The 25293-nt window shown below is 37.4% G+C and overlaps 3 protein-coding genes across 4 annotated transcripts; 2 read left to right on the top strand and 1 right to left on the bottom strand.

The window, feature by feature from the left end:
- Window positions 1–1618: 1618 nt before the first annotated feature.
- On the top strand, window positions 1619–9017 carry LOC121787363 (RNA polymerase II C-terminal domain phosphatase-like 1). 2 transcript variants are annotated; one of them, XR_006047344.1, is made up of 18 exons: window positions 1619–2217; window positions 2721–3194; window positions 3332–3542; window positions 3630–3787; window positions 3874–3944; window positions 4026–4131; window positions 4224–4307; window positions 4605–5183; window positions 5283–5346; window positions 5540–5670; window positions 5753–5806; window positions 6048–6144; window positions 6775–6983; window positions 7066–7152; window positions 7907–7972; window positions 8078–8151; window positions 8349–8545; window positions 8633–9017. XR_006047344.1 is itself a non-coding variant. In XM_042186076.1 (17 exons), the coding sequence occupies exons 1-17, from the start codon at window positions 1942–1944 to the stop codon at window positions 8455–8457; spliced, it is 2850 nt and encodes a 949-aa protein (XP_042042010.1). In that variant the 5' UTR covers window positions 1620–1941; the 3' UTR covers window positions 8458–9017. The 2 variants fall into 2 exon arrangements, 1 of the variants encoding a protein (XP_042042010.1); XM_042186076.1 differs by having other exon boundaries at window positions 1620–2217; window positions 8349–9017.
- Window positions 9018–13695: 4678 nt separating this feature from the next.
- On the top strand, window positions 13696–16631 carry LOC121787931 (clathrin light chain 1-like). Its single transcript, XM_042186776.1, has 3 exons — window positions 13696–14144; window positions 15704–15857; window positions 15968–16631. The coding sequence occupies exons 1-3, from the start codon at window positions 13789–13791 to the stop codon at window positions 16400–16402; spliced, it is 945 nt and encodes a 314-aa protein (XP_042042710.1). The 5' UTR covers window positions 13696–13788; the 3' UTR covers window positions 16403–16631.
- Window positions 16632–17474: 843 nt separating this feature from the next.
- LOC121786104 (stem-specific protein TSJT1-like) lies at window positions 17475–20278 on the bottom strand. Its single transcript, XM_042184639.1, has 3 exons — window positions 19952–20278; window positions 17961–18201; window positions 17475–17877 (listed from the first exon to the last, which is right to left on the bottom strand). Exons 1-3 carry the CDS (start codon window positions 20158–20160, stop codon window positions 17575–17577), a joined length of 753 nt encoding a protein of 250 aa, XP_042040573.1. The 5' UTR covers window positions 20161–20278; the 3' UTR covers window positions 17475–17574.
- Window positions 20279–25293: the final 5015 nt, after the last annotated feature.

Here is a 25293-nt window from a genome sequence, read left to right on the forward strand (position 1 = left end):
AACTTGTGTGTTATTAATCCATTAATATAAAAGCTCGAAAATTACACATCAATGGCCAAATAATAATAACATAAAAAAATCACGTTGTATATATACATTTAATATAATAGCAATAATAATAATAATAATAATTTTACTATTAGTAAATTTGTGATATAATATTTGTAGTGATAATTTTTAAAATGCACACTTTTAATTATTATCATATAAATAAAATTAAAAAATATATGTAATGTGAGATTTGAATTCTTAGAATATCAATTAATTTAGACTAAATAAAATCTCAAAGAGTTAAGGGTAAAATGGGAAAAAATAAGTTGAGAATGACCTGAAATGTGATTCAAAATTTTCAGACATATGGTTATATTTTTTCAAGTTGAAGGTTTTGAAATGTCCAAACCTATTTTTCAAGGACCAATTGAAAAGTTCACTCTTTAAAATAAATTGAATGCATGTTAAAATTCATAATTCTTGTCCCACATCGACTTGGTAACGATCCTAGCTCACCTATATAAGTGTGGATAACCCCCCCTTATGAGGCCTTTTAAGGGGTGAGTGGCTCATTTCTAATATGGTATCAGAGCGGGCCCAAGACGATGATGGATTATATCTCTTTATCTCTTCTCTTGCCTACCCACGTGATGGAAGTCTGATGTGTCATTCCGGCCCACACGTGAGGGGGCGTGTTAAAATTCATAATTCTTGTCCCATATCGACTTGGTAACGATCATAGTTCACCTATATAAGTGTGGATAATCCTCCCCCTTATGAGGCCTTTTAGAGAAATTTCGGAATAAAGGATTAATTTCGCTGACCTTTCGAAATTTAGGATTAAATTCGCTGACTTTTCAAAATATGGGATTGAGGCGCACGAATTTTTCGAGATAAGGGTTTTTTCATTTTACCTCTTTTTTCTTCTTCTTTTTCTTATTAATTCCATCACAAAATATATGGATAGACCAAATTACACATAAAAATTTGAAACCCCGATTATGATTCTGCTCGCATACTGATAATTTGAAACTTCCACTCCCAAACCACCGTCCCACCCAACCACCATCCATATCTGATAATTTGGTTCATATTGTAATTGGGGGAAAACAAATAAATTATTCGATTAAAGAAGGGCTTAAATATCGAAAATAGGCTTGTTAAATTGTAAAATCTTCAAACCCCAACCACCGAAGCTAGAGAGAAATTGGGGCTTCAGAATTAGGGATTCAAATTATCAGAGATATGCTAAAATTGAGGTTTTAAATCTTGGGATAGTTTAGTTCATTCATATATTTTTTGATGAAATTAATAAGAAAAAAAAGAAGCAAAAAGAGGACAAATGAAAAAACCCTTATTTCGAAAAATTCGCGATCTTTTAAGGGGTGAGTGACTCATTTGTAATAATGCAGAATGTTATAAAATTGTAAAATCGAATAACTATCTTCATATATTTTTGAAGGCCCAGTAACTAAAATTACTGTCAAAGTACAATGACCAAATCATTAATCACGCCTGACAAAGGAAAAAAAATAACCCATGAAGAGAATTTTGCACTAAATTTGATTGAAACGACGACGTGTTAGGATCCTTCCCCGAAGAGGCAAACCCTCCAAATATAGGTGTTGTTGAAAGAGAAGACTGTAAAGCATCGGAATCTAGGGTTTTCTCAAGAGTCGTCACGCACAGTCCTATACCTAAAATCTGACGAATTTCTCAAAATCAGGAATTCAGCCATAGTTGTAGGCCGCCCAAATCTTGATACGAAAACCCTAATTCCTTCCCACCGCCACCAACCGATCTATATATCTGGAATGGAAAACATGTATTGAAATATCAATTTTTTTTATTGGAAATTGGGGAAATTGACTGAAAAAAAATTCGATTTTATTTGATTCATTACACGTCTCTCTAATTTTTCTGCTTTAAAGATTAATTTAGGGTGAATAAATGTATGGAAAACTGGTGGTGGTGTATGAAGGGGAGAGATTGCTGGGAGGGGCTGAGTTGCAGCCGCAAGAGGGCTTCGCTGCGTTGTTTAAGGCGGAGGAGATTCGGGAGATTCGCGTCTCCCATTTCTCGCCGCCGAGTGAGCGATGTCCGCCACTCGCCGTGCTACACACTGTAAACTCAGCCGGAATATGCTTCAAATTGGAATCTACGGCCAAGAATGTGGATTCATCACCTCTTGCTGTTATGCACGCCACCTGCCTTAGACAGAACAAGGTATTTTACCCAAAAAGAAAACAATTGAAAACAGATGATTTAATTCAATTAATCAATAAAATTCTATTTATGAATATTTGACTATTAAGAGATCCCCAATTTTTCTATTTTGTTAGCATAATGGAGTTTAAACATTTGGAAAGTTAATCAATTTTGGAGTGTTAAGTACTGACACAAGAATGAGAAAGGACCGGTAGTTACAGGATTGATTTGGATCTAATTAAGGAGAATATGGATTAATTTGGATATAATCAGGAGGGTGTGTGAATAAATCCTAGAATCTCTCATTCCCATCCCAGTTTTAGAAGCTGAGAAATTCTGGAAATTTCTGGAACATTTTTCTCCCACTCCTACCTGGTTCCAAACAATGGCTAGTTGAGAACAAACACCTTTTTCTCTTTTTTCATAACTTAATATTGTGTGTGTCATTTTCAATCAGAGACGTGCCCCTACTTTGAATATCATGTGCTAACTGTACTTGATTGTCCTATTTTGATTTTCAGACGGCGGTGGCATCTATTGGGAGAGAGCAGATTCATTTGGTTGCCATGCATTCAAGAAACTATGCACAGACCCCTTGTTTTTGGGGGTTTAATGTGGCATCAAGTCTGTACAATTCTTCCCTTGCTATGCTAAATCTCAGATGCCTTGGCATTGTATTTGATCTTGATGAAACATTGATAGTTGCAAATACATTGCGGTCGTTTGAGGATAGGATAGAGTCACTGCAACGAAAAATAAATGGCGAGACTGATCCACATCGTATTGCTAGCATGATGGCAGAGATTAAACGCTATCAGGATGATAAATATATTTTGAAGCAATATGCAGAAAGTGATCAGGTAATAGACAATGGGAAGGTAATCAGGTCAGAGTCTGAGGTGGTTCTCGCTTTGGCAGACAACCAACAAACTATTGTTCGTCCACTTATCCGGCTACAAGATAAAAACATTGTTCTTACTCGCATTAATCCCCTGGTAAAATACACCTTCATTTTTCTGGCCATATTGCAAGGGTTCATTTTTGTGTGCCTATTTTCCCCCTTAGTGAGCGAGTAAGTGCAGCAGCACAATCTTTCTAGATTTCTTATGCAAGACTTTTTTAACTGCTACAGATACGTGATACAAGTGTTCTTGTGAGATTAAGACCTGCATGGGAGGATCTTAAAACCTACTTGATTGCTAAAGGCCGAAAGCGCTTTGAGGTTTTTGTTTGCACTATGGCAGAAAAAGACTACGCCTTAGAAATGTGGAGACTTCTTGATCCAGGATCGAATTTGATAAACCCAAGGGAGATTTTGGACCGCATTGTGTGTGTCAAGTCAGGTAAAGCCCGCCGACGAACTGGCCTTAACTTCCAAGTTTCAATGAGAGTCATCTCTGATACATGACTATCCATTGGCCCGTGTACAGGTTGCAAGAAGTCATTGTTCCACGTTTTTCAAGATGGAAACTGCCATCCTAAGATGGCCTTGGTAATTGATGACCGTCTAAAAGTGTGGGATGAGCAAGATCAACAGAGAGTGCATGTTGTTCCTGCATTTACACCCTATTTTTCTCCTCAAGCTGAAGTAATTAATTCCTACTTAAATACTTTACTTCCTGGTGAAGTGACCTAGTGCTTTTGCTAAATTGCTTTAACATTAATTACCTGCAGGGTAACAACACAATCCCTGTGCTCTGTGTGGCAAGAAATGTAGCTTGCAATGTCAGAGGTGGTTTTTTTAAGTAAGTATCTCTTATTTGGTTTGTTTCTTAGATTTGCTTACTATTCCTTCTATACGATTTGACTCAGTATGTTTGTGGCAGAGAGTTTGATGATGGCATAATGCAAAGAATTTCTGAAGTTGCATATGAAGATGGTATCAGGGACTTGCCTTCTGTACCTGATGTGGGCAGCTACTTGGTTTCTGAGGTTCTATCACAAGACAAAGACTGATTTTTTTTCTTTGATTTTACATAGCCCCCAATATACTGAGCAGCACATATTTTTGTTTAAATGCTTAGGATGATCCATTGGCTTCTAATGGCAACAAGGATTCAGTTGGTTTTGATGGAATGGCGGATGCTGAGGTGGAAAGGAGATTGAAGGTGAAATGTCTATTTCTTTGAATCAAACTATTTCTTATTTTATTCTACGGAGTAGTATTTTTTAATTTCTAGATCCTGAGCTTCCTATGGTGCACAGCATGGAAAATAAATATTTTTATTACTGGAGTATAACAATTTTTGTGGGGTGGGAGTGGAGGTTAGAATACATAGGTCTCTAGGCATATTACCTTGCTGCTGGCACTTCTGTTTTCATTAACCATGTTTCTTATGGATATACTTATTTTCAATTGACATCGAGTCTATAGCTCCTTAAATCTGAAAGTGTTGAACTTTCAGGAGGCAATGTTAGCTTCTTCAACTGCTCCTAATTCTGTGATGAACTTAGACCCCAGAATAGCCTCAGCTGTCCAGTTCACCACAGCTTCAACGTCTTTTGCAGTTCATCCACCAACTTTACAACGGCCCGCAATGCCTCTGCCAAGTAAGCAATTACCTCAGCTCGCAAAATTGTTTAGAACACCATCAGCTGGATCTGGGCAAGTCGAAACTACCCTGCACAGTTCTCCTGCTAGGGAAGAAGGTGAGGTACCAGAATCTGAATTAGATCCTGACACTAGGAGGAGACTGCTCATTTTGCAACACGGTCAAGACATGAGAGAACAGCCTCCAAATGAAAATCAGTTTCCTGCGCGGCCGCATGGGCAGGCACCCTTACCAAGAGCTCATCCACAAGGTTGGTTTCCCCCTGAAGAGGAGATGCCCCTGAGACAATTGAAGCAGGTTTCACCACCTCTGGAGTTCAATGCTGAGGCTCTTCCAATTGACAATCGGGCTCGTAAGTCAACCTTTCTCCATGAAGTGCAAACTTCCTTCCCGCCTGCCAGGATTCATGAGAACCAGAGGCTGCCGGAGGAGGTAATTGGTTTTAGTTTCATCCTTCTTTGTACCTTTATAGACAGTATGGAAATCTGAATAATTTTCACTGGTGATGAGTAAACGAATATAATCATTCAGGAACTCCCACAACAAGACCATTTAAGACTGAATGGACCACTGCCTGATTTTCGTTCTATTTCTGGTAAGTCATTGCCCTGAAAAAATTATCCAAGAAACAGGCATTTTGGTAGAAAGCTTTCTATAGATATGTATACTCTTTGGGATAGTGTAGATAAATGTTTTCCTGGTTACACATGCTTCTAGTTCAAACCTGTTGCTTGTTTTAACTGTATTCAACAGCATAAGTAGTAATAACACATGTTCTGATTTTCAAGATGAGGATAGTCTTGTGGCTCAAATGTCTTCAGCATACAAAGATCTTGATCTTGAAGCCGGACAAATTGATCCATCAAGTGCAACTTCTGCTGCAGTTTTACAGGACATTGCTTTCAAGTCTGGAACAAAGGTGAAACATCCCTTGATCTTTTGTTTGTTTTTTTGTGGCCCAAACTCTCATATCGGGTAGATGGTTGTCACAATTACTTTAGGTGGAGTTCAAGCATGCTTTAGCACCAGGGACAGAACTGCAGTTCTTTATGGAGGTGAGATTCAGACTGATAGTTGGCTTTGTTTGTTGCTTCTTGCTTCTAAAGATATCAACTGGAAACTGAAGAGGATGAGTGTTCATACTAGTGCTTCCTTCCTCAGCCTCTCTCTGTATATGTTTATATGCCTATATACCTAATTACCTGTTGATCTGTCTGTCTCTTTCTTTCAAATTCTACTCTTTCTTGTTTTGTGGGTGAAGTACAACGAGATTGTATTATATGTGGTCTTCTGCAGGTTTTCTTTGCAGGTCAGAAAATTGGCGAAGGAATTGGTAGAACTAGGAGGGAAGCTCAATGTCATGCTGCAGAAGGATCTATGTTCTATTTGGCTGGTAACATACCAATTGTTGGCCCCCTGATAGTTAAATTCATTCAGTCATACGTAATTGCTTGCAAAGCATGAAAAACGAGGAAGGTGTAGAACACTGATCCTTATTGTTCGATCTGATGAATACATTTTTTATTTTTGCGTGAGTCGTCAATAATTTAGACATTCATAGACCGTATACCTGGTCTTTAAGTTTAACAAAGATATCCTTTATCGTTCTACCTTTTGTTCTCTTTTCTCTTTTTAGTTTGGGGATGGGAATGGGGATCAAACCCCAGTACATGGTTGAGCAATGCCAACAGGCTACATGCCTGTGGTAGATGTATTTATAATTCTTTTGCACTCAGTGTTTCGTCTCTTGCTATTTTTTGGCAATGGACTAAGAACTTGGGTACTCAAGCTCTTTAAGTCGCTCGAAATGTGATTTTCTATTTTTTTTCAGTTTCTGCTCAAAATTGGGGCTAAGTATTCCCTTTCAGATTATCTGATGATAAGCATTGATGGGGAAAGTTTGTCTGTATTCTTGAATTTCGGAGTTACTTTTGTTGGATTTCATTTTGCAATCTTAATCTCAAAGTGGAGGCATAATCAGATTGTTGTAGATCTTACTAGAGTTCTGCAAACTTTTTTTCAGATAAATACTTGTCCCAGCTTAATCATGATTCCAGCAACATGCCTGTAAGCGGGATTAGTCTGGGTAAACTGCAAGACAATTATATCAATGATGGTGTGAGTTCACGTGAGGCTACACCCTCAAGAACATCAGTGTCCCCAAGAATTCTTGACCCGAGATTTGAGACCTCCAAGAAGTCAACAAACTCAATATCTGCTCTTAAAGAATTAGTAAGCATAAAAAATGTAACATGTCTTATGGTTTCCAACTTTCTATGAGGGTTATAATGAAGCTCACGTCTCAATTCTTCAGTGCATGATGGAAGGCCTTAGTGTAGCATATCAAACTCAACCTCAGTTTTCAGCTCATTGGGGCCAGAAAAATGAAGTGTACGCCGAGGTTGGTATTTTCCATCCTATCTGGTCATTTTGTTTTGATGTTTTTTGGTCATAAGTCAATAGACTCAATACCTATAGATATCCAATCCTCTTAACTTATCTAATATCATGTACTCCCTCCGTCCCAAGGTAGTTGAGTTGTTTTTTTTTGTTGCACCCATTTGCAAAAATGATATTATTCTCTCTCTTACATTACTCTCTCTCTACTTTTACTATTTATTAATCATTTTTGCAAAACGGGTGCAAAAAAGAAACGACTCAACTACCTTGGGATGAGGGATTATGTCTCAATGTAATCTCTTGTGGGTTATATTATATGTGCTGTTAATTTGTAAAGATTAGACTGCCTGCAAATTTATATGCTTATATTTCCTAGAGTTGCTGATTTACATGGTTTGAATTTCCTTAGTTGTGCTCCTGTAGATGTTAGGTGCCTGGGTTCTGATTCAAAGTTTCTCCCTCTCTGGTCTTAATTGCTCTTTGATGCGCCAATATCGATATTCTTAACCGTGCTGATTGAACAAAGCTTCTTGTGGTTTCAGTATTCAGAAATTTTATGGTTGAACTGAATTATTTTAATTATGGCTTATTTGGAAGGTGTTGCTCGATCTAGATTAATTTTTTTTTTGTTATTTTTGTTTAAATTGCTGTTTTTAGATGGGATGTTAGAAGAATTCTTCCTTTACCTAAAAATAGGAGGTGGTCAAAATCAGCCGATAGGTAATTCTAGTTATTTCTCCGTTTTGCCAATTTAGGTTGAAATTGATGGGCAAGTATTAGGCAAGGGAACTGGTTTAACATGGGATGAAGCTAAATCTAAGGTATTCTATTTGCCTCAAAACTCACATATTGTATTTTCATACTCGTATTTATTTATCGGGAACCGTTTCTTCTTTGATTTATATCTGAAAAACATTGTATTTTAGGCTGCTGAGAAAGCTATTGTTGCTGTGAAATCCATGTTCAGTCAGTATCCTCACAAGCGCCAGGCTTCTCCGAGGTGAGCTGATTACTTCTTGAGGATGTTTGATCATTTCATTGCCTATTCGGGTTATATTTGAAAATCATCTGATGTTTTAGATAAGAGTATTATTTAGGTAAATCTTGGATTCTGCAGTGGTCTGTGTGACATGGTACCATATGATAACTTTGCTGTTTTGCATCGTCGATGCGTGTTTGTTTAATTCTGTGGTGCAGATCTCTGCAAGAGATGCCAAGTAAGAGGCTGAAACCAGAATCCTCAAGAGCTCTGCACCGGATGCCATCATCCGCCCGTCCCCCAAAGAATGCTCCTCATATTCCGTGAAACCTCTGGTTCGCTTTCTCAGTAAAGCCAATGCCAAAATCTTCAATGTGACGGGGAAGGTTGGCTAAGATTGAACTGCCACCATCAGGTTTGCTTGCGGCCCAGAAGCTGGCCCTTTCAGAATTTAAAGATTGTATCTCGTATATTTTGTCCATCACATGCAATTTTCTGCTAGAGATGGCTAAATGCGATGGTGCGAGTGTACGGTTGAGACGCAGGCAAGCGGAAACGGGCGAGCATTGATGGTACATGGTGCTGATAAATGATGTGCAGCTATACAGGGGTTTGCTAACTTTTAACTATCTTTCCAATTCTACATTTTTGTGGTGGAATTATATAGAAATGTACTATATTGAGTGAAGAAGGTAATGGGTAACTACAGTCTACAACTGTTCTAATGGAAAGAGTATCAATCTCTTAAATCAAGGATTGAATGAATGTTGTAAATAGAATAGAGTGATTTACTTTGCTTAGAAACTACTACTACTATTTACCATGTACATCATATTTCATCCCTATTTAAAGGGATCATCATTCATTAGAATTATTATCAGACTCAATCAATGCTTCTTTTATCCTCTCTCTCTAAACATGTTGATAATGCTAGTCAACGTGGTACCCGAGTAAAGAGTCAGAAAAATATTATTGAACTAAAACTTGTTGAAAAACAACACCAGCAAACATGTCAAAAGACAACAAATTAATCCAACTTATATACCAATATACTTATAATATATCTTTGACTATACCTTGAATTCATTGATAGTATAAAGCTTGACTATTCATATAAAAATATAAATACTTTAATTTAAATTACTCCCTCCATCCATGAAATATTGTCCAAATTTGACTCGGCAAGGGTTTTAAGAAATATGAAGAAAAGTGAGTTGAAAAAGTTAGTGGAATGATGATTTCATATTTATATATTAGTTTTATAATAAAATGTGAGTGTAAAGAGTTGGTGGAAATTATGGTCCATTTACTAAAAATAGAGAAAAAACAAAGTGGACAACTTTTTCACGGACGGACCTAAATGGAAAAACTGGACAACATTTCACAGACGGATGGAGTATTACAGTATAATATTAATAAAAATATGCATGTACTCCCTCCGTCCACCATTTAAAGAACCATTTTGACTCGGCACGGGTTTTAAGAAATTGTTTGACTTTGTGAATAAAAGTAAATAGAGAAAGTGAGTGGAATGTAAGACCCATTTAAAGTATTAGTTTTATACTCCATCCGTCCCGTGCTACTCGCACGTTTGCTTTTCGGCTCGTCACAAAGTCCTTACACTATTTATAATTTAAGTTAGAATTAATGCATTTAATTAATATGTTAGTTTAAGTTAAGAGCTCTTTTATTAAGTGATGTCTCATTACACCTAAAATTCTTTTTTAATTACACAAAAAAATCAATCCCAAATTTACGGCCTAAAATGAAAAGTGCGAGTAGCATGGGACGGAGGGAGTATTAGATTATGAGGGTAAAAAGTTGGTGGGATGTGGGATTCATATACTAAAAGTGGAATAAAGTAAATGGTTCTATAAATCGTGGACAAACCAAAATGGCAAAAGGGTTATTTAAATGGTAGACGAATGGAGTAATTGTTTTGCCAAATTCACTAGTCTCTAGTCTATATATTTATTATTTTAGATTTCGTACGATGATATGATTTATCATTTCCTTTCACGGTACAAAATAAGTGTGGAAAAAATAAAATGGATCATGCATCATATGGATATATAGGGGTGCATTATAATGATAACACTAATTTGTGTGATAACCCTATAACTAAATCTCCACCACACATTTTTAAAATATGTGGTCTAGATTTAATCTAATAAAACTATCATATTTCAGATATATTAAGGGCAAAATTGTCATTTCATTATAAAATTGGGCGGGTAAGAAGAAAACGTGAATTAAACGCTGCATTCAATTTCTCTCACACTCAAACCCTCCGAATCGCATTTCAAACCCTTGCTTCTTCAGTTTCGAAGGAAAAATCATCCAAATTCTAGAATATGTCGAAGGAAAACGCTCAAGCATCATCGAAGAAAGGTTGGATGAAGTTTATTACTTATTTCACTTTTGTTTTTGCTCGATTTTATCATTTTGCCAGAGATTCTCGTTTTTTTAGATTCTATAGTTTTTTAGTGTAGATTTAGAGTTACATATAACAGCACGATGAATTTACTTTGAATTTACTTCATACTTGGTTGTGTATCATCAATTCATACCTTATTCCATATCCTAACCTCCTGAGCTTTTACACTTGAGAAGCCATGATCTACTAGTAAAACGCTTTGGTTTAGAAAATTGTGTGCAGCAATAATGCAGATTCTAAGCAGTTTATTTGAGTGTTGATTTTGTGAGTAGTGTTTTGTTCTACTTAAGTGACAAGTTATGCTCTCTCTGCTTTTTTGAACTCATTGAAATTTAGAAAATGATAGTTTCAGAATGTAAAATGATAGTTGCACTTGATAAAATGATGGTTTCATATTATGAAATGATACTTTGGGTAGATAAAAAGATATTTGTGTAGATAAATGATGGTTTTAAATTATAAAATGATAGTTTTAGGGGATAAAATGATACTTTGACTTTATATAATGACATAAACCGTTTAACACTCTAAAATCTTTTGTTTATTAGGAAAGAACATTCGTGATGATGATGATGATGATGATGATGATGATGATAGAACATTAGTAGATCAAATAGAAAATATAAGAAATAAGAAGAAAAGAAATAATGATGATGCAACTAATGGTAAGGCAGCTTCAAATATTGGGTTTGAATACTGACTTTGACAGGAAGAAGAAATACTACTTCTTCGTTGACATGCTTGAATCTCTAAACAAGAATCAAAGAAGAGTTGTTCGAGAGATTGGGTTTGGCGCACTCCTAAACTTCAATATAAGAAGTTTCCCAAGAGCATTGGCATATTATCTGATTTACAACTTTATCCCTAAAAGTTCATCAATTAAATTGAACAGCGGGGAATCACTATTTTTAGATGATGAAGATGTTCACATAACTCTTGGGTTCCCGATCAGATCTTTACCTATGAATAGAATCAAATTTCTGAAAAATATCAACATCAAACTCAAATTGCTAGATTCTGTAAACGTGGAGAGAAAAAAAATGGTGCCAAAGTATGTTGTAGAGCAGTTGGAGAGAGACGAAGAAGGTGGTGAGTGGTTCAAATGGAATTTTATGGTTCTCGTGGAGTATGCCTTGATTAACACTCCTGCTGATGGAAATGTGAGCCCATAAATTTTAGATTACATAGCTGATGTTGAGAAGATCAAACAATACAATTGGTGTAGCTATGTCATTTCTAAATTCCATGAAACACAAAAGAGATGAAAAAAAAAACACAACAAAGATATTTACCGGACCAGTTATCTTTGTAGTGGTAAGAATATATTTGTTTTCCATTGTCTATGAATCTATTTACAGAAAAAATAATATTTAGTTTTGTTAACGTAGGCTTGTTACGTGGACAAAATTGTCTTTGAAAAAAAAATGGTGCCAAGATGTTATCCAACAGTTAAAGGGTAGACTGCCGAACTGTTGAAAGAAAGACAAAGAGCAGAAATGAATGATTCAGATTTTGGTTTGGGTCATAAGTATGACCGATATAAAAAGCAACCACATGAAGAGAATGATGAAGATGATGAATCTGAAGATGTAGAAGCTTTGAAGATGAATGATCATGATGAAGAGGGGACAACCAGTGGAAGTCAAGAAAAGACTTTCATAGATGAATGGAAGGAAGCTGCCGGGGATGTTAAAGCCTCAATGTTGAAGATGGTTGATGTCCTTGAAGCAGCGCTGGATAAACTTAGGAACCTTAATAGCTTTAAGATAATCTGTGATACAACAAGAAATGCTGGGATTGAGAGAGGAAGGTGTGCAGCATGTTATAGAAAGTCAGAAAACAATGACACATGCTATGAGCAATGATGAAATTGATGATCCTGAATGAATCGATATCATGATTGAGCTAACTAAAGCTGCTGAGAGGACATGTATACTGAAAAATAGGAATGAGTTCCCTACCTTCACTCTGATACCGGAATATGACTACACTCCTGATGAGAATCAAAATTTTAATCAGGAAAAGGATGATGAGGTGGAAAACGAGAAAGAGAAACAGAATGAAAGCGAAAATGAAATGGCTAATAAAGCAGCTCGAAAAGAAAAGGAAAAAGTTCTAGAGAAAGAAGTTCTAGAGTTTGGCTGATCTACTGGAACTTCCTCGGATCTTCATTTTGAACTTCTTTCTCTAGAACTTTTTCCTTCGACATATTCCAAAATTTGGATGATTTTTCCTTTGAAACTGAAGAAGCAAGGGTTTGAAATGTGATTCGGAGGGTTTGAGTGTGAGAGAAATTGAATGCAACGTTTAATTCACGTTTTCTTCTTACCCGCCCAATTTTATAACGAAATGACAATTTGCCCTTAATATATCCGAAATATGGTAGTTTTATTTGATAAAATGATAATTTTGTTAGATTAAATCTAGACCACATATTTTAAAAATGTGTGGTGGGGATTTAGTTATAAGGTTATCACACAAATTGGTGTTATCATTATAATGCACCCCTATATGAGACTATCTAGTTTGTAGGAGTAGTTAATAATTTAGCTAATATTATATATTGGTCTTCAAATTAAACTTGTTATCTAGGTGTAGAAGAATATCATTAGTGGTTAACAGTAATTTCCTTTGACCATTGTCTAAGGCTAATTATTTCCTTAACAATTATTCTTTTTCACATAAAACATCTTCTTGTTTTCTCCCTACAAAGTAGGTTAATTAAACTTGTACAGCGGTCTTATTTTCACTAATAACACTACTTTGAGTTACCAAAATTTCAACCACCTTTCATATTACATTACTGCCACTGAATAATTTTTTTGTTGATTTGTTTACCACCGAAAATTAAATGTACTAATAATTATTTTATATAGCTTGCATATTGATTAGTATTATTAATTTATTTCTAAAAAAAGAGTATAATTCTAATTTATTCTCTATTCTCTTAAAATACAAAATAACATTTTATAAAATCAACCTAGGATAAGAGATCATGGAATATAAATATATTGTATTGGAATATAAATAAATGAAAATAAACTTGATCATAAAGCAATGTTAAAGAGGTCTATATTTAAAAAACAGTAAATTTCATTTGATCTAACAACAAAAACATAGACACGTCATTTCAGCCTCACACGTTTCATTTTGACGCCTAAAAAATTGCGAAGAAAATCGCAGAGAGAAATTTCAGCTTCTGTTTAGAGAGAGAGAGAGAGATGGCATCCTTCGACGACGCTGCAGCTCCTCCATTTGACTACGATGGACACACCAGCTACGCCGATTCCTACTCCGCCTTCTCCTCTGCCGACGCGCCGCCGTACTCCGGCTCCGCCTACACGCCGGAATCCGAGGAAGTTCCAGTAGATCAGCCAAACTCCTCCGATCCATTCGGATTCCAATCAAATGCTGACTCCTTCGACCAGGACGCCTCGGTTCCGATCTCCAACGGCAACGGCAGCTCGCCCTACGACCTCGGCCAGGACTCCGAGGGCTTATTCACGTCGGACGGACCGATCCTTCCGCCTCCTAATGAGATGCAGGAGGAAGGATTCGCTCTTCGCGAGTGGCGGAGGTGAGCTTCCCTGATTTACTGATTGAGTTGTTCCCCTTTTGATTTCTGCTCCTACGCATCTTCGGATCTGCTTGGTTAGGGCTTCGTTGAAATTAATTTAGGCGCGTGGATTTTCATTTTGACTAATTTGGTGTAGATCTCTTGCTGGATTGTAGCTCGAGCGGTGACTAATTAGGAAAAACGTAATCTATAATAGAACTTAAATAGTGTATACAAATCATCCCTATATTTCAGCACATATATGTTTCGGTTCTCTAAGACTTATTATAGTTCTCTCCAACCTGCTCGCTGTTAGATCTATTGCTTGAAGTCAAAAGGAAGGATCTGGTGTATTTCGGCAAGTTGTGTAAGATCTCGATCTAGATATGATTAACTGACAATTAGTTTTCAGAGAAATCAGAAGATCACATTAATCCAATATTACTTGCTTTTCAACTTGACTTCAATGTTTAATGTGAACAAAGTAGTTGATTGATACAAGCTTAGTAAAGCTAGACATCTATGGTAATTGATCGAAGTGAAAATATATGAGGATTATATTCATTTTTGACTGGAGGTTATTATTTATTAGACCATAGTGCTATTAAATGAAGTTTTTGGAGCTACCCCTGGTTTCTTAGTGCTGATCGGAGGCGTGGCTAATAACTTTGATTGAACAGTGTTTTCCGATCAGAATCCACTTAGTCAGTGTCAACTGTCAACACAATACTAGATACTACTACTAAATTACACTCGAGTAAACTAAATTTCTCATCAAGTTGCATCATTTCTTGTATCGATCATGTTCCGATCAGAATCCACTTAGTCAGTGTCAACTGTCAACAGAATACTAGATACTACTACTAAATTACACTAGAGTAAACTAAATTTCTCATCAAGTTGCATCATTTCTTGTATCGATCATGTTAAGTTGTTTGGTTTTCCAGGAATTGATACCTCTGTAGTATTTATTTAGTTTGATAGGAATGCTAGTCTTTCGTAACATTTTCCTAGTTGCTTCCATACCCATAGTCTCATTTGTGATCTTATAAGCTCCTATAATTGCATGGTTTGACTTACTGAAAATAGAGAGCAGAAAAAGGGTTTAGATGGGTTCATTATCCACTAAAAGAAATATTATGGGTATAACATCTTCTTATCATGTGAAAATATGATAATCACAGATGTTACCTGATGTGACCAAGTCTGCTTAGGAAATAAAGATTAATCGCTTTGACATAAATAGAAACAGTGTTGCCTGTTTCTGAATTAATTGGATATTAGTTGTAAGGTTTTCTTGGGTCTATTAATGATGAAATGCTTGCCAAACAAGAATGTGTAGTCTACGTCCACGAATCCATAGGGCTATTTCTGAAACTTTCAGAAAATAAGGATACCTTTTGTGGGTGTAGACGTGTAGTTGACAACATGAAAAGTAAAATGGAAATGGAACTGAGCTGTGAGCACCTTAACACACTGTATCACATTTTTGTTTTGAAATATCCAAGTTAAATGACCTATGGATATTGGATCTGCCGATAAGAAAATTTTCTGGTGTCTGTTATGATATATGCTTGCAGGCTAAACACGATTCGTCTGGAAGAGAAGGAAAAGAAGGAAAAGGAGATGCGGAACCAAATTATTATAGAAGGTGAAGAATTTATAAAAGCTTTCTATGAGAAGACCAAGCTTAATGTGGAGACTAACAAGAACACGAACAGAGAGAAAGAGAAGGTTTGGGTTTTCATAGATTTGAGTTTCGGAGATAATCGCTTTTATTTATAAATTACTCATAAAACACAATAGCCGTCCATCTTTACCCTGATGTATAAATTTGAAAACAGATATCCATAGCCAGTCAAGAGAAATTCCACAAAGAAGCCGACAAACACTATTGGAAATCCATAGCAGAGCTCGTCCCTAACGAAGTGGCCCACATTGAGAAGAGAGGAAAGAAGAAGGATCAAGACAAGAAACCATCCATCACGGTCGTCCAAGGCCCCAAGCCAGGCAAACCAACTGATCTTTCAAGGATGCGAGGGATATTGATCAAGCTGAAACACAATCCCCCGCCACACATGCTTCCACCCCCGCCTCCACCTGCTCCAGCCAAGGATGCGAAAGACAGCAAGGATGGGAAGAGCAAGAAAGATGTTAAAGAAACGAGCGAAAAAACTTCAGCTAAAGTATCCGTGGAAGAGTCCGCTACTGATGGTGCTGCCGCCGCTCAGGCACTTGAAGAGCCTGCTGCTCCAGCCGATGACCAGCCAAGTAGCTGATTCTGCTGAGTTTTTCAGTGGATGCTGTTTGGCGCCGCCAAATTTCTATTTTATATAAATTTGCATTTTATAAATATTTTATGGTTTTCTTTTTTCTGAATCGACGAAGCAAGAAAGTATGGCTGGACCAAGCACTAGTGTGTTGAGCTTAAACCGTAGTCAGATAATTCTTGTTTGTGTAGTGTAATTGCATAAACATATTTTGTTGTTGTAATCTTTTTGCTACTTATTTTGCCTTGTTTTCTTTCTTGATTTGGTAGCTGTTGCCTGTCGATGGTCTCGTAAATAAGTCTTTATCCAAACCAAGTTATTTGTGAAATTTTTGGAGCTTGGCTCAAAGAGTACCGAAACAAACTTGTGCGAAATTCTGACTGGTTAGTGATGGGCTGAGCTAGATATGTTTTTCGAGGCAGGCTCGAACTTGACCATGCTCAACTTGAGAGTCTCGTGAATTTGTTCATGCTTGAGCTTAAATAAGCATGTGTACAGGAACACGTTTGTGAGACACATTTGCCGGGATATATTGAAGATTTCTGATTCTCAAGAATCTCATGGTATGATTTCCAAAATTCACATGTGAATATATGAAAAGATTTTCTAAGCTAGAAAGCAAATCGCATAGGTTTGATATGAATTTATATGCAAAAGTTTGGTTAGCATTGAATGAATACAAGTGAACTCATAAATGCATACCAAATGATAATTTTCTCATTTTATAATTATAATAATGGAATTTATCGTGTTCGTTTAATATCAGAACCTTACTTCGCAAGGTAGAAGTGCACCACAATTCTAGTCAGTCTGGTCAATTCGAAGATTCACTCCAATAGCTTCCACCCGACCGAGCCACTACTCTATCCTGTCGTGTCAACGCAGGCGCTTTCAGTTTCAAGATCCTATTTTTATGCAATTTTGAGCCCGAGTATAAATGGAAGAAATAGGGCACGATTTACAGAGATCTCATCCCCCAGTGGAAAAATCATAATTCCAGATAAACATTTTCCAACCATTACCTTAAAGGCATATAATGAGGCTGTCACCACCAGAATACTATTTTCAATGAAAAATGATATGGAAAAGAGAAAGTGGCATACTAATTAAACAACTTCCATTACAAAGTCCAACCCTCAGATCACATTTACAAACTAAAGATTGGTGTTTTAGGACTTTGCTCAGCCCCAGTTAGCAGCACTATCAACTCTAGGCATGCTGGTGTTAGCCTTAGAATATGCATCAACTGCAAAATAAGCACCACACAAAGCTCCCTCACTATCAACTCTAGGCATTGCTTTCATCTTCTTCATTGGGTGCTCAAAGCTCATCAGCCCCTTCTCACTATGATACATACACCCTGCTGGAAATGGACCAAATGACTTCCCACAGCTTGCTTTCACATGTCCCACATTGTCTGAGATCATCACAGATCCATCTGCAGCTATGCCCCAATACAGATTCACTGATTTATCACCACCACTCTGCAAAAAAAACAAACAATTTGAGAACATATTCAACCTCCCAAAACAAGAGAATGTTTTCAATTCTGATGAGTTATACTCACATTGGCAGCAAACACAACTCCAGCCTTGTGGTCATAGATTACGAACCCGAAATCGCCCTCGAGATCCTTGAGAACGCGGTGGGCCGGGATGGGGCTTCGGTCCCTGAGGGTGCAGTAGGCCTCAATAACAAGCATGTCCTCATTGCTGACCTTTGACAGCCCATATTGCTTGTTGAGTGTGCACAAGTTGTTCAAACTTCCAAGGAAAATGCAGTAGACATCATTCAAACTGCAAAACAGCCTGGAAAAAAAAGTCCAAATCTTGGATTAACATGTTATCCAAAACAACAAATGGGGAAGTACACCAATGCAGTATCTTCTTTTGGTTATAAGCCCCTCACCTAAAAAACACTAAATCTACCTCCAAAGCTAGTCCTCCCTCCATTAGCCATTAGGAATCCCGGTTTGCATTAAATGGTCAGTAGACCTCACTTTCAAGTAATTCATTCCACTCGCATTCTATAAAACTAATATATAAAAATGGATCCCACATCCCACTATTATTTATCACCCATTTTCTTTTATACTCCCTCCATCCCCTAAAATTAGAAATTCTTTCCTTTTTGGTTCATCTCCTAAAAAATAGAAACTTTCTATTTAAGGAAATTCTCATTTTCCACTAACACACTTTTCTTTCTATCTCTCTTACTTTACCAATTTTGAATTAAAATCGTTCGCATTTCAAATGTTTTTATTTTTAGGGGATGGATGGACTATTTCTTAAAATTCGTGCCGAACTCAAATAAGAGTCCTAACGGCGATGAAGGGAGTACCATCAATCCAAATTCTATTTGTATGTTCTAGCTTCTATTTTGCATACTAATTCCCAATTTCTTAAAATGGCAATTAAATTAAATGGGTAAACTGCTTCTAAAATCGTGAACTTTCACAATAGTTTGGTATTTCCCGTAAACTTTAAAAGTTGCGTCAAAAATCATGAACTTTGCTCCCGTGTGCCGATTTCCCGAGTCGGGTTTTCCGGCTAAGTAGAGTGCTGACGTGTGTAAGTGTCTGACGTGAGTGATGTTGTGGATGCTGATATGTACAATTACATGGATTTAAATTTAAAATTTTTTAAAACATCACATACCATAAAAAAAAACCCAAACCCTAACCTAACCATACATCATAAATTAAATATCAAATTTCTTCCGCTCAGCGAACATCTTAAGATTAACTTGAGAGCTTCCACCGTCGTCAACAGCCTCCCTCGCCAAATCCCTCCATTTCTTAGCGTTTTCCTCATCTCCCTACTCTCATCTCCACCGTCCATCACCATCTCTAAGCACCGCACAATCTCATCTGCCTCCACAATCTCCCACTTCACAGCCCTCACTCCACACCTCCACGAATCCTCCACTAGCTTCGCATTCGTCACCTGATCCATCGCCTGCGCTATCGCCACCACCGGCACCCCGCCGCCACGCTCTCCAGCTTCGAATTCCACCCACGGTGGCTCACGAAACAGCCGACGCTCATCAGGGAGGATGGTGATGATCTCCAAGCGATGATTTTCTCCCCTGAGCTGAATTGGCATCCGCCTGAGATGGGTTCTCTCTCCCCGTCGTTTTACGTTTGCAAATTTTAGACATAATTAAGAGAAATTTATTTAATTTAAGGGATGCAGCGAAAATTATTATTGTTTTTAATTTTTTTATTCGCAAAACACAAAACGACTTAGTTTTGTGTTCCGACTCTCTAGTCACGCTTCCGGTGCCACATAAGATAAGTTTATGCCGAAAAACTACCGGGTCGGGTCGCTTGGAAAATTTGCACAACCCGGCAAAGTTCATGATTTTTTACGCAACTTTTAAAGTTTACGGGAAATACCAAACTATTATGAAAGTCCACGATTTTAGAAGCAGTTTACCCTAAATTAAATGATGATCTACATAATGGCGTATAAAAACAAAATGCTATCATCTGGATTTGATCCAATAATGATCACTGAAACAGAGCAATCAATAAAAAAGATTCAATGAAGATTTGACCTTTGTTGAGAGAGAAGCTGGCGTTGAGGTGAGGCATAGGCCAAGAAACCCTTGTCTGCAAACTCAAGGGAGAAGCCATTGGTGGGATTTGCAGCCAAGAAATCCTTGAGAGTCTCCTGTGGGCTCTTGGCAGCCATGGCTAAACTTGAAGCTGGACTGTACAGCTCCTGTGGGGGGTTCACTACACCATTCTTGAATACACCCAACATTTTCACTATCTTTTTTTTCTTCTAAAAATCAAATCTTGAAATTGGACGGGATAAGCGTAGAAATGGATAATGATTGATTTGAGATGGGAGATGGGGTGATATTTATAAAGGTGGTGATGGATTTGGGCAAGGACAGAAGTTGGTGGCCATCTTATCCAAACAAATTATATATTTTTAAGATAAATTATTGTGCATATCTTTGAAATGAGGAAAGAAGAAAGTGGTAGGAAAAAGAAAAGGATAAACGAAGCCTTTGGAGAAAATATTGGAGAAATAATTGAGATTTATTTATGGGTATGTGAGTTGGTTAAATGGTAGAGATTCTAATGTTAAAGGTCTCATATTCTTTTTATTAGTTGAAATATTTTTTTTGTATTGAGATGAAGAATAAATTATGAGATAATAAAATATGAAAAAAAAGAAAAAGAAGTAATAAATATGAGAGAATAAAATTAAAAAATATTATTTAATAAAAACAGAAATAAGTAAATTATGTTTGATATTTTCAAAATAAAGAAAATGACTCAAAACATAGGGATAGGGAGAAAAATTTTGTGTAAATTTTCATGGTGGTGTTTGGAATTATTTAAGAATTTGGTTTTCACTTTTCAGAGTATTAATGTATGACAAATTGCACGTTATGAAATGAGGTTGCGTTTAATGATATATCATGTGTCGTTTTGTAGCAGTCAAGCTTATCCAAATCACGGGAGATGTGACGTGATTTCTAGTCAGCTATGTTGGTTGTAACCACACTTTCTTCCTTTGATCACGACGCCACGTCATAGTTACTGTTTTACCCTATTTCTTTTAGAGCATCTCTAATAACGGCGAGCGCACCGGCTAGCCGATTCTTGGCGCTCGCCGGTCCGCTCGCCGAACCATTCCAACTGGCGAGCGCACGCCGATTCCACAGCTCTTTGCGATGCGCTCGCCGATCTCCTGGCCGCCATTGCAGGCTCCAATCGGCGAGCGATCGGCGAGCGGGATTTTTATTTATTTTTTTTTTTTTGAAATATTATATATACGCGATCTGCACGGCATTTTCATTTGCACCACTTGTTTTAACGAGTTTTCTCTCTATCTTAATTTTTGTAATTTTGTAATTTTTTTAATGTACTTTTTTTAATTTAAATGAAATTATTGCATTTTCTCGATCTGTGTCGTAAGTTAAATTCCGTATTTTGTGTGATTGTTATTTTTATAATTTTGTTTATTATGGCTGGGCTATGGCTGAGCTATTGCTTGTCCGGATGATGTGACAGGAGGAGTTTTAGTGCTGATGATGTGGCAGGAGGAGTTTGTGGCTGGGCTATGGCTGAGCTATTGCTATTGGAGATGCTCTTATTAGGGCATTAGCAATGAGGTGCCATATGCACCGCCACATCATCATTTTATCCTCTTATCCTTCCACGTGCAGTGGGGCGCCCTATAAGCCACCCTAAAGGCCGCCCTATAGGGTTTACTATTGTTTTGTTAATTAATTTAAATGTTTTCAAATATGTCAATGCAAAATAATTAAAAAACACCACGATTAATTAAAAATGACAAATCCTACATTGATTAAAAAAAAGTTACACGAGTTAGAAATGAAAAAAAAGTTGACTACTCTACAAAAGTCTCAACTTGCGGCGCAACTCATCGATCATCCCCTGGAGGTATTCGGCTTTGGTCGGGTCCTGACACTGCATGAGGGCGTTGTGCGTGTCCAACAACGTCCTCCGGTTGGCGGCCGCTGCCAACTCCGCATAGGAAAGTGACGTCGGGGTCGGGATCGGCGATGGGGGCGGCCGCGGCTTGTGAGGAGGATGTCGCCTTCACCTTCCCCTTGTTCTTCGCAGCCTTGACGCCAACGGGACGCCGGGAGGACACCGGTGTGCCGGAACTCTCTTCCTCCTCATACATTGTCCGGTTGAGGTCCACCGGATATGCGCCACTTTCGCTACTCGTGTAAGCATCGGCTTCGGTGGTCCTCGTCCTCTTTGGCTCAGCCGATGACAGAATCCCGCCTTGGAACTTCTGTTTATCCTTCAAGAGCAACCATGTGTTGAAATGCTTGAAGTCGCCGTACAATGACTTGTACGACAACAGCGCTCTATCGCGCACATCGCTCAAACTCTCGCCGCTTCCCTACTCCCTCAAGCACTTCTCGTACTCCGCCGAGAACAAGTTGACTTGCTTCTTCACCTGATCCCAGTGCTTGCGGAGCTGCTCCCTATGGCGCTTGTACACGCTCGGCGGCTTCGCCTCATTGTAGCGCTCGGCGATGCGCTCCCAGTACGCAACCTGTTTTTGGTTGTTCGCAAATACCGGGTCCTCCGAAATATCCACCCAATACCTCGCCAAGACGAGGGTTTCATCCGGTTGGTAGTTCGTCCTCCCGGGGGCGTACTCTTCATTCGTTTTCGGAGATGGCAACTTGTACGCCCGGTGCCGGTTCCGCTTCTTTCTGGCGGGTGCGGCGGGGCGGGTTGGAGACGGCTCTATGTCGGACAGACCGTACGAATCCGTACTGAATTCGGGATCATACTGCGTGTTGGAGTCGAAAGACCGATATTCGTCAGGGTCTGTACCCGGCCAACGTGCACCACCCCCAAACATCGGACTATTCGGACTTGGGTATTCACCGGAATCCATTTTATAGTGTAATTTGAGAGTGGAAATGTGAATGGAAATGTTAAAAATGTGAATGTGTGGTAGGAGGTATTTATATAAAAATAATTTTTGAATTTAAAAAATTAAAAAAAAAAACAAAAACGTGTTGCATCGTCCGCGCCATCGTTCGTGTCGCCCACAATGGGCGGACGATGCCCTATCGTCCGCGTATCGTCTGCGGACGATGCATCGGGCATCGTCTGCACACCCATAGTGGCGGACGATGGCGCCCGAGGCATCAGACGGCCTATCGTCCGCCCCATTGCGGATGCTCTTAGGTTTCATTATATGTGAAAATAGAAATTGGAAGATAAGATTTTCCACACTCATAGGAGTATCTGTTTCAGACTTTGACTGCTCACTTTCTCCGCTATTAGAAATCTCGATTGACCATTTTAGTCTATCCGCATTAAGAGATTCGATTCACTTTAATTATAAATGGTAAATTGATTCCACTTTTCACTAACTCATTCTCAACGCATTTTAATATAAAATGGATCCTATATTTTCTTTCACCCACTTTCTTTTGTATTTTTTAAAATCCGTGCCGAACTCAAATGAGATTCCTGATAGCAGACGGAAGGAGTACTCTCTTTAGCACATTTCAATGTGAAATGTTTATTTTTTAATTATTAATTAATTTATATAATAAAAATAAATAACAATGTATAACGAGAACAACCACCCACAGCTGGCAATTTCCATAAAATGAGTCCATAACAGAATTCCACTTCAAAAGCTTTAGAAACAGCTGGATATCTGGTAGAAGCAGAAACTATATCCTTTGGAATTTCCGGCATCTCTATCTTTGACAGGATCAAATCCACAATGTTCAATATAATCTGTTTACTAAATCAAACAGTTAGATTTGATCAATGCCATTCAAACAAAAAATTGTGGGCTAACATACCCAAAACTCTCTAACAACTCTTTCATTTGAACTTGTAATAAGAGGGTAATATAAATTCCAAAGACGCAGTTGTATCTTTGGAATTTAGTGAAATACCATAATAAAATTTAGATGTATCTAGGACATGACAATACAATAATATATTAAGCACCACCAAGTTACCTGCTGTGTCATAACTTAATTGGGAACAATCCTAATTGATTAACCAAATAACAAACAGAAATGTTCAACAGGTAATTGGTGCATTTCTTTTTCGACACTGAATTTTAGAGCATCCCAATTCGTGTTCTTTAGTAAGAGCACGGACATGGGCCCGGATCTACTTTTATTACTTTTTTATTCCCTGCTCTTAGGCAAGAGCACAGCACCCACATCCATACTCTTCCGCAAGGACATGCTCAAGGCTCTCACCATTCTATTATTTAACTTAAATAAAAACATTTCCATAATATTAAAATACATTAAAAATATCCGGAATACTATTACAAATTACAAAAAAATTAAAAATTACATTATTAAAATACTAAAAATTAAAAATTACATAATTAAAATACTAAATAATGTGTAGTGTGGAAGATTTTTTTTTTGGTGTGGAAGTAAGAGTGAAAGATTGAGAATTGAAAAAAGAAGTTGAGAGAATTTAGATGAGAATTGTGTAGTGTGGTGTGAAATTTTTGGTGTAGAAGTGGGGGTATTTATAGATAAAATTTGAATTTTGGGGGGAAAAAATTGAAAAATAAATTAAAAGTGGGGAGAAACTGATATAATTTATTGGGAAGTGGGAAAATATTTTTTTTATTTAATTCGGATTTTTTCCGTTGGCCAATCAGGCGCCGCCACGTCAGTTGCTCAGCGGCACGGACGCCGTCCTTGCCAGCGAGCACCGCTGCGGATGCTCTTATGTACTGTTATTTTATGAGTTAAATTGAGAGAATAAAGTAATAGAGAGTAAAAAAGTAGAGAGGGAGTGATGTTTCCGTTTTTAGAAATGTTTCATTTGAGTGGGACATCCTAAAAAGAAAAATATGTCACTTAGAGTGGGACGTGGATATAATTTTTGACACAAAACTATTTATACATAATAAAGTTATCAATGCTCTTAAAAGAAGAATGTGATGAGTCAAAACAATACAATCCATATAAGCTGTTCATATTCGATGTAAAAAGTCTATTAGTTTAAAAAGAAATCATCACATATTAGTACAAGCGTTACATTGCATGTTATATTGCTTAAAATGTCCTTCAATTATTTCCAAAGAAAAGGAGAATTAAATAGCATAATGTAAAACAATTATGCTTGAAATTTATACTTGCTACAAAATAAGAGCAATTTAACTAATACTTCCTTCGTCCCATAGAAATATGGGCAATGAGTATGACACTAGAATTAAGACAAAATTGATAAAGTAGGAGAGATGATGAGAATGGTATGATAAAGTAAGAGAGAGGAGGAGAATAGTAATTAAAGTAGTGTTAGTGGATAGTGAGACCTACATTACTAAATTGATATAACTTTCCAATAATGGAATGGACATATTTTTATGGGACGGACGAAAATGGAAAGTGCA

This window comes from Salvia splendens, chromosome 22, assembly GCF_004379255.2.
Source record: "Salvia splendens isolate huo1 chromosome 22, SspV2, whole genome shotgun sequence".
In the NCBI taxonomy this organism is placed as follows: Eukaryota; Viridiplantae; Streptophyta; class Magnoliopsida; order Lamiales; family Lamiaceae; genus Salvia; species Salvia splendens.

What these genes read in the sequence shown, in the direction of transcription:
- LOC121787931 (XM_042186776.1), top strand. Translation starts at nt 13,789, where the DNA reads ATGGCATCCTTCGACGACGCTGCAGCTCCTCCATTTGACTACGATGGA. An exon ending in GCTCTTCGCGAGTGGCGGAG is followed by an intron (nt 14,145 to 15,703) that starts GTGAGCTTCCCT and finishes ATATGCTTGCAG; the next exon opens with GCTAAACACGATTCGTCTGG. An exon ending in CGAACAGAGAGAAAGAGAAG is followed by an intron (nt 15,858 to 15,967) that starts GTTTGGGTTTTC and finishes ATTTGAAAACAG; the next exon opens with ATATCCATAGCCAGTCAAGA.
- LOC121787363 (XM_042186076.1), top strand. Translation starts at nt 1,942, where the DNA reads ATGTATGGAAAACTGGTGGTGGTGTATGAAGGGGAGAGATTGCTGGGA. An exon ending in TGATTTTCGTTCTATTTCTG is followed by an intron (nt 5,347 to 5,539) that starts GTAAGTCATTGC and finishes CTGATTTTCAAG; the next exon opens with ATGAGGATAGTCTTGTGGCT. An exon ending in AAAATGAAGTGTACGCCGAG is followed by an intron (nt 7,153 to 7,906) that starts GTTGGTATTTTC and finishes TTGCCAATTTAG; the next exon opens with GTTGAAATTGATGGGCAAGT.
- LOC121786104 (XM_042184639.1), bottom strand. Translation starts at nt 20,160, where the DNA reads ATGTTGGGTGTATTCAAGAATGGTGTAGTGAACCCCCCACAGGAGCTG. An exon ending in CAGCTTCTCTCTCAACAAAG is followed by an intron (nt 18,202 to 19,951) that starts GTCAAATCTTCA and finishes TTTTTTTTCCAG; the next exon opens with GCTGTTTTGCAGTTTGAATG. An exon ending in GAGTTGTGTTTGCTGCCAAT is followed by an intron (nt 17,878 to 17,960) that starts GTGAGTATAACT and finishes TTTTTTTTGCAG; the next exon opens with AGTGGTGGTGATAAATCAGT.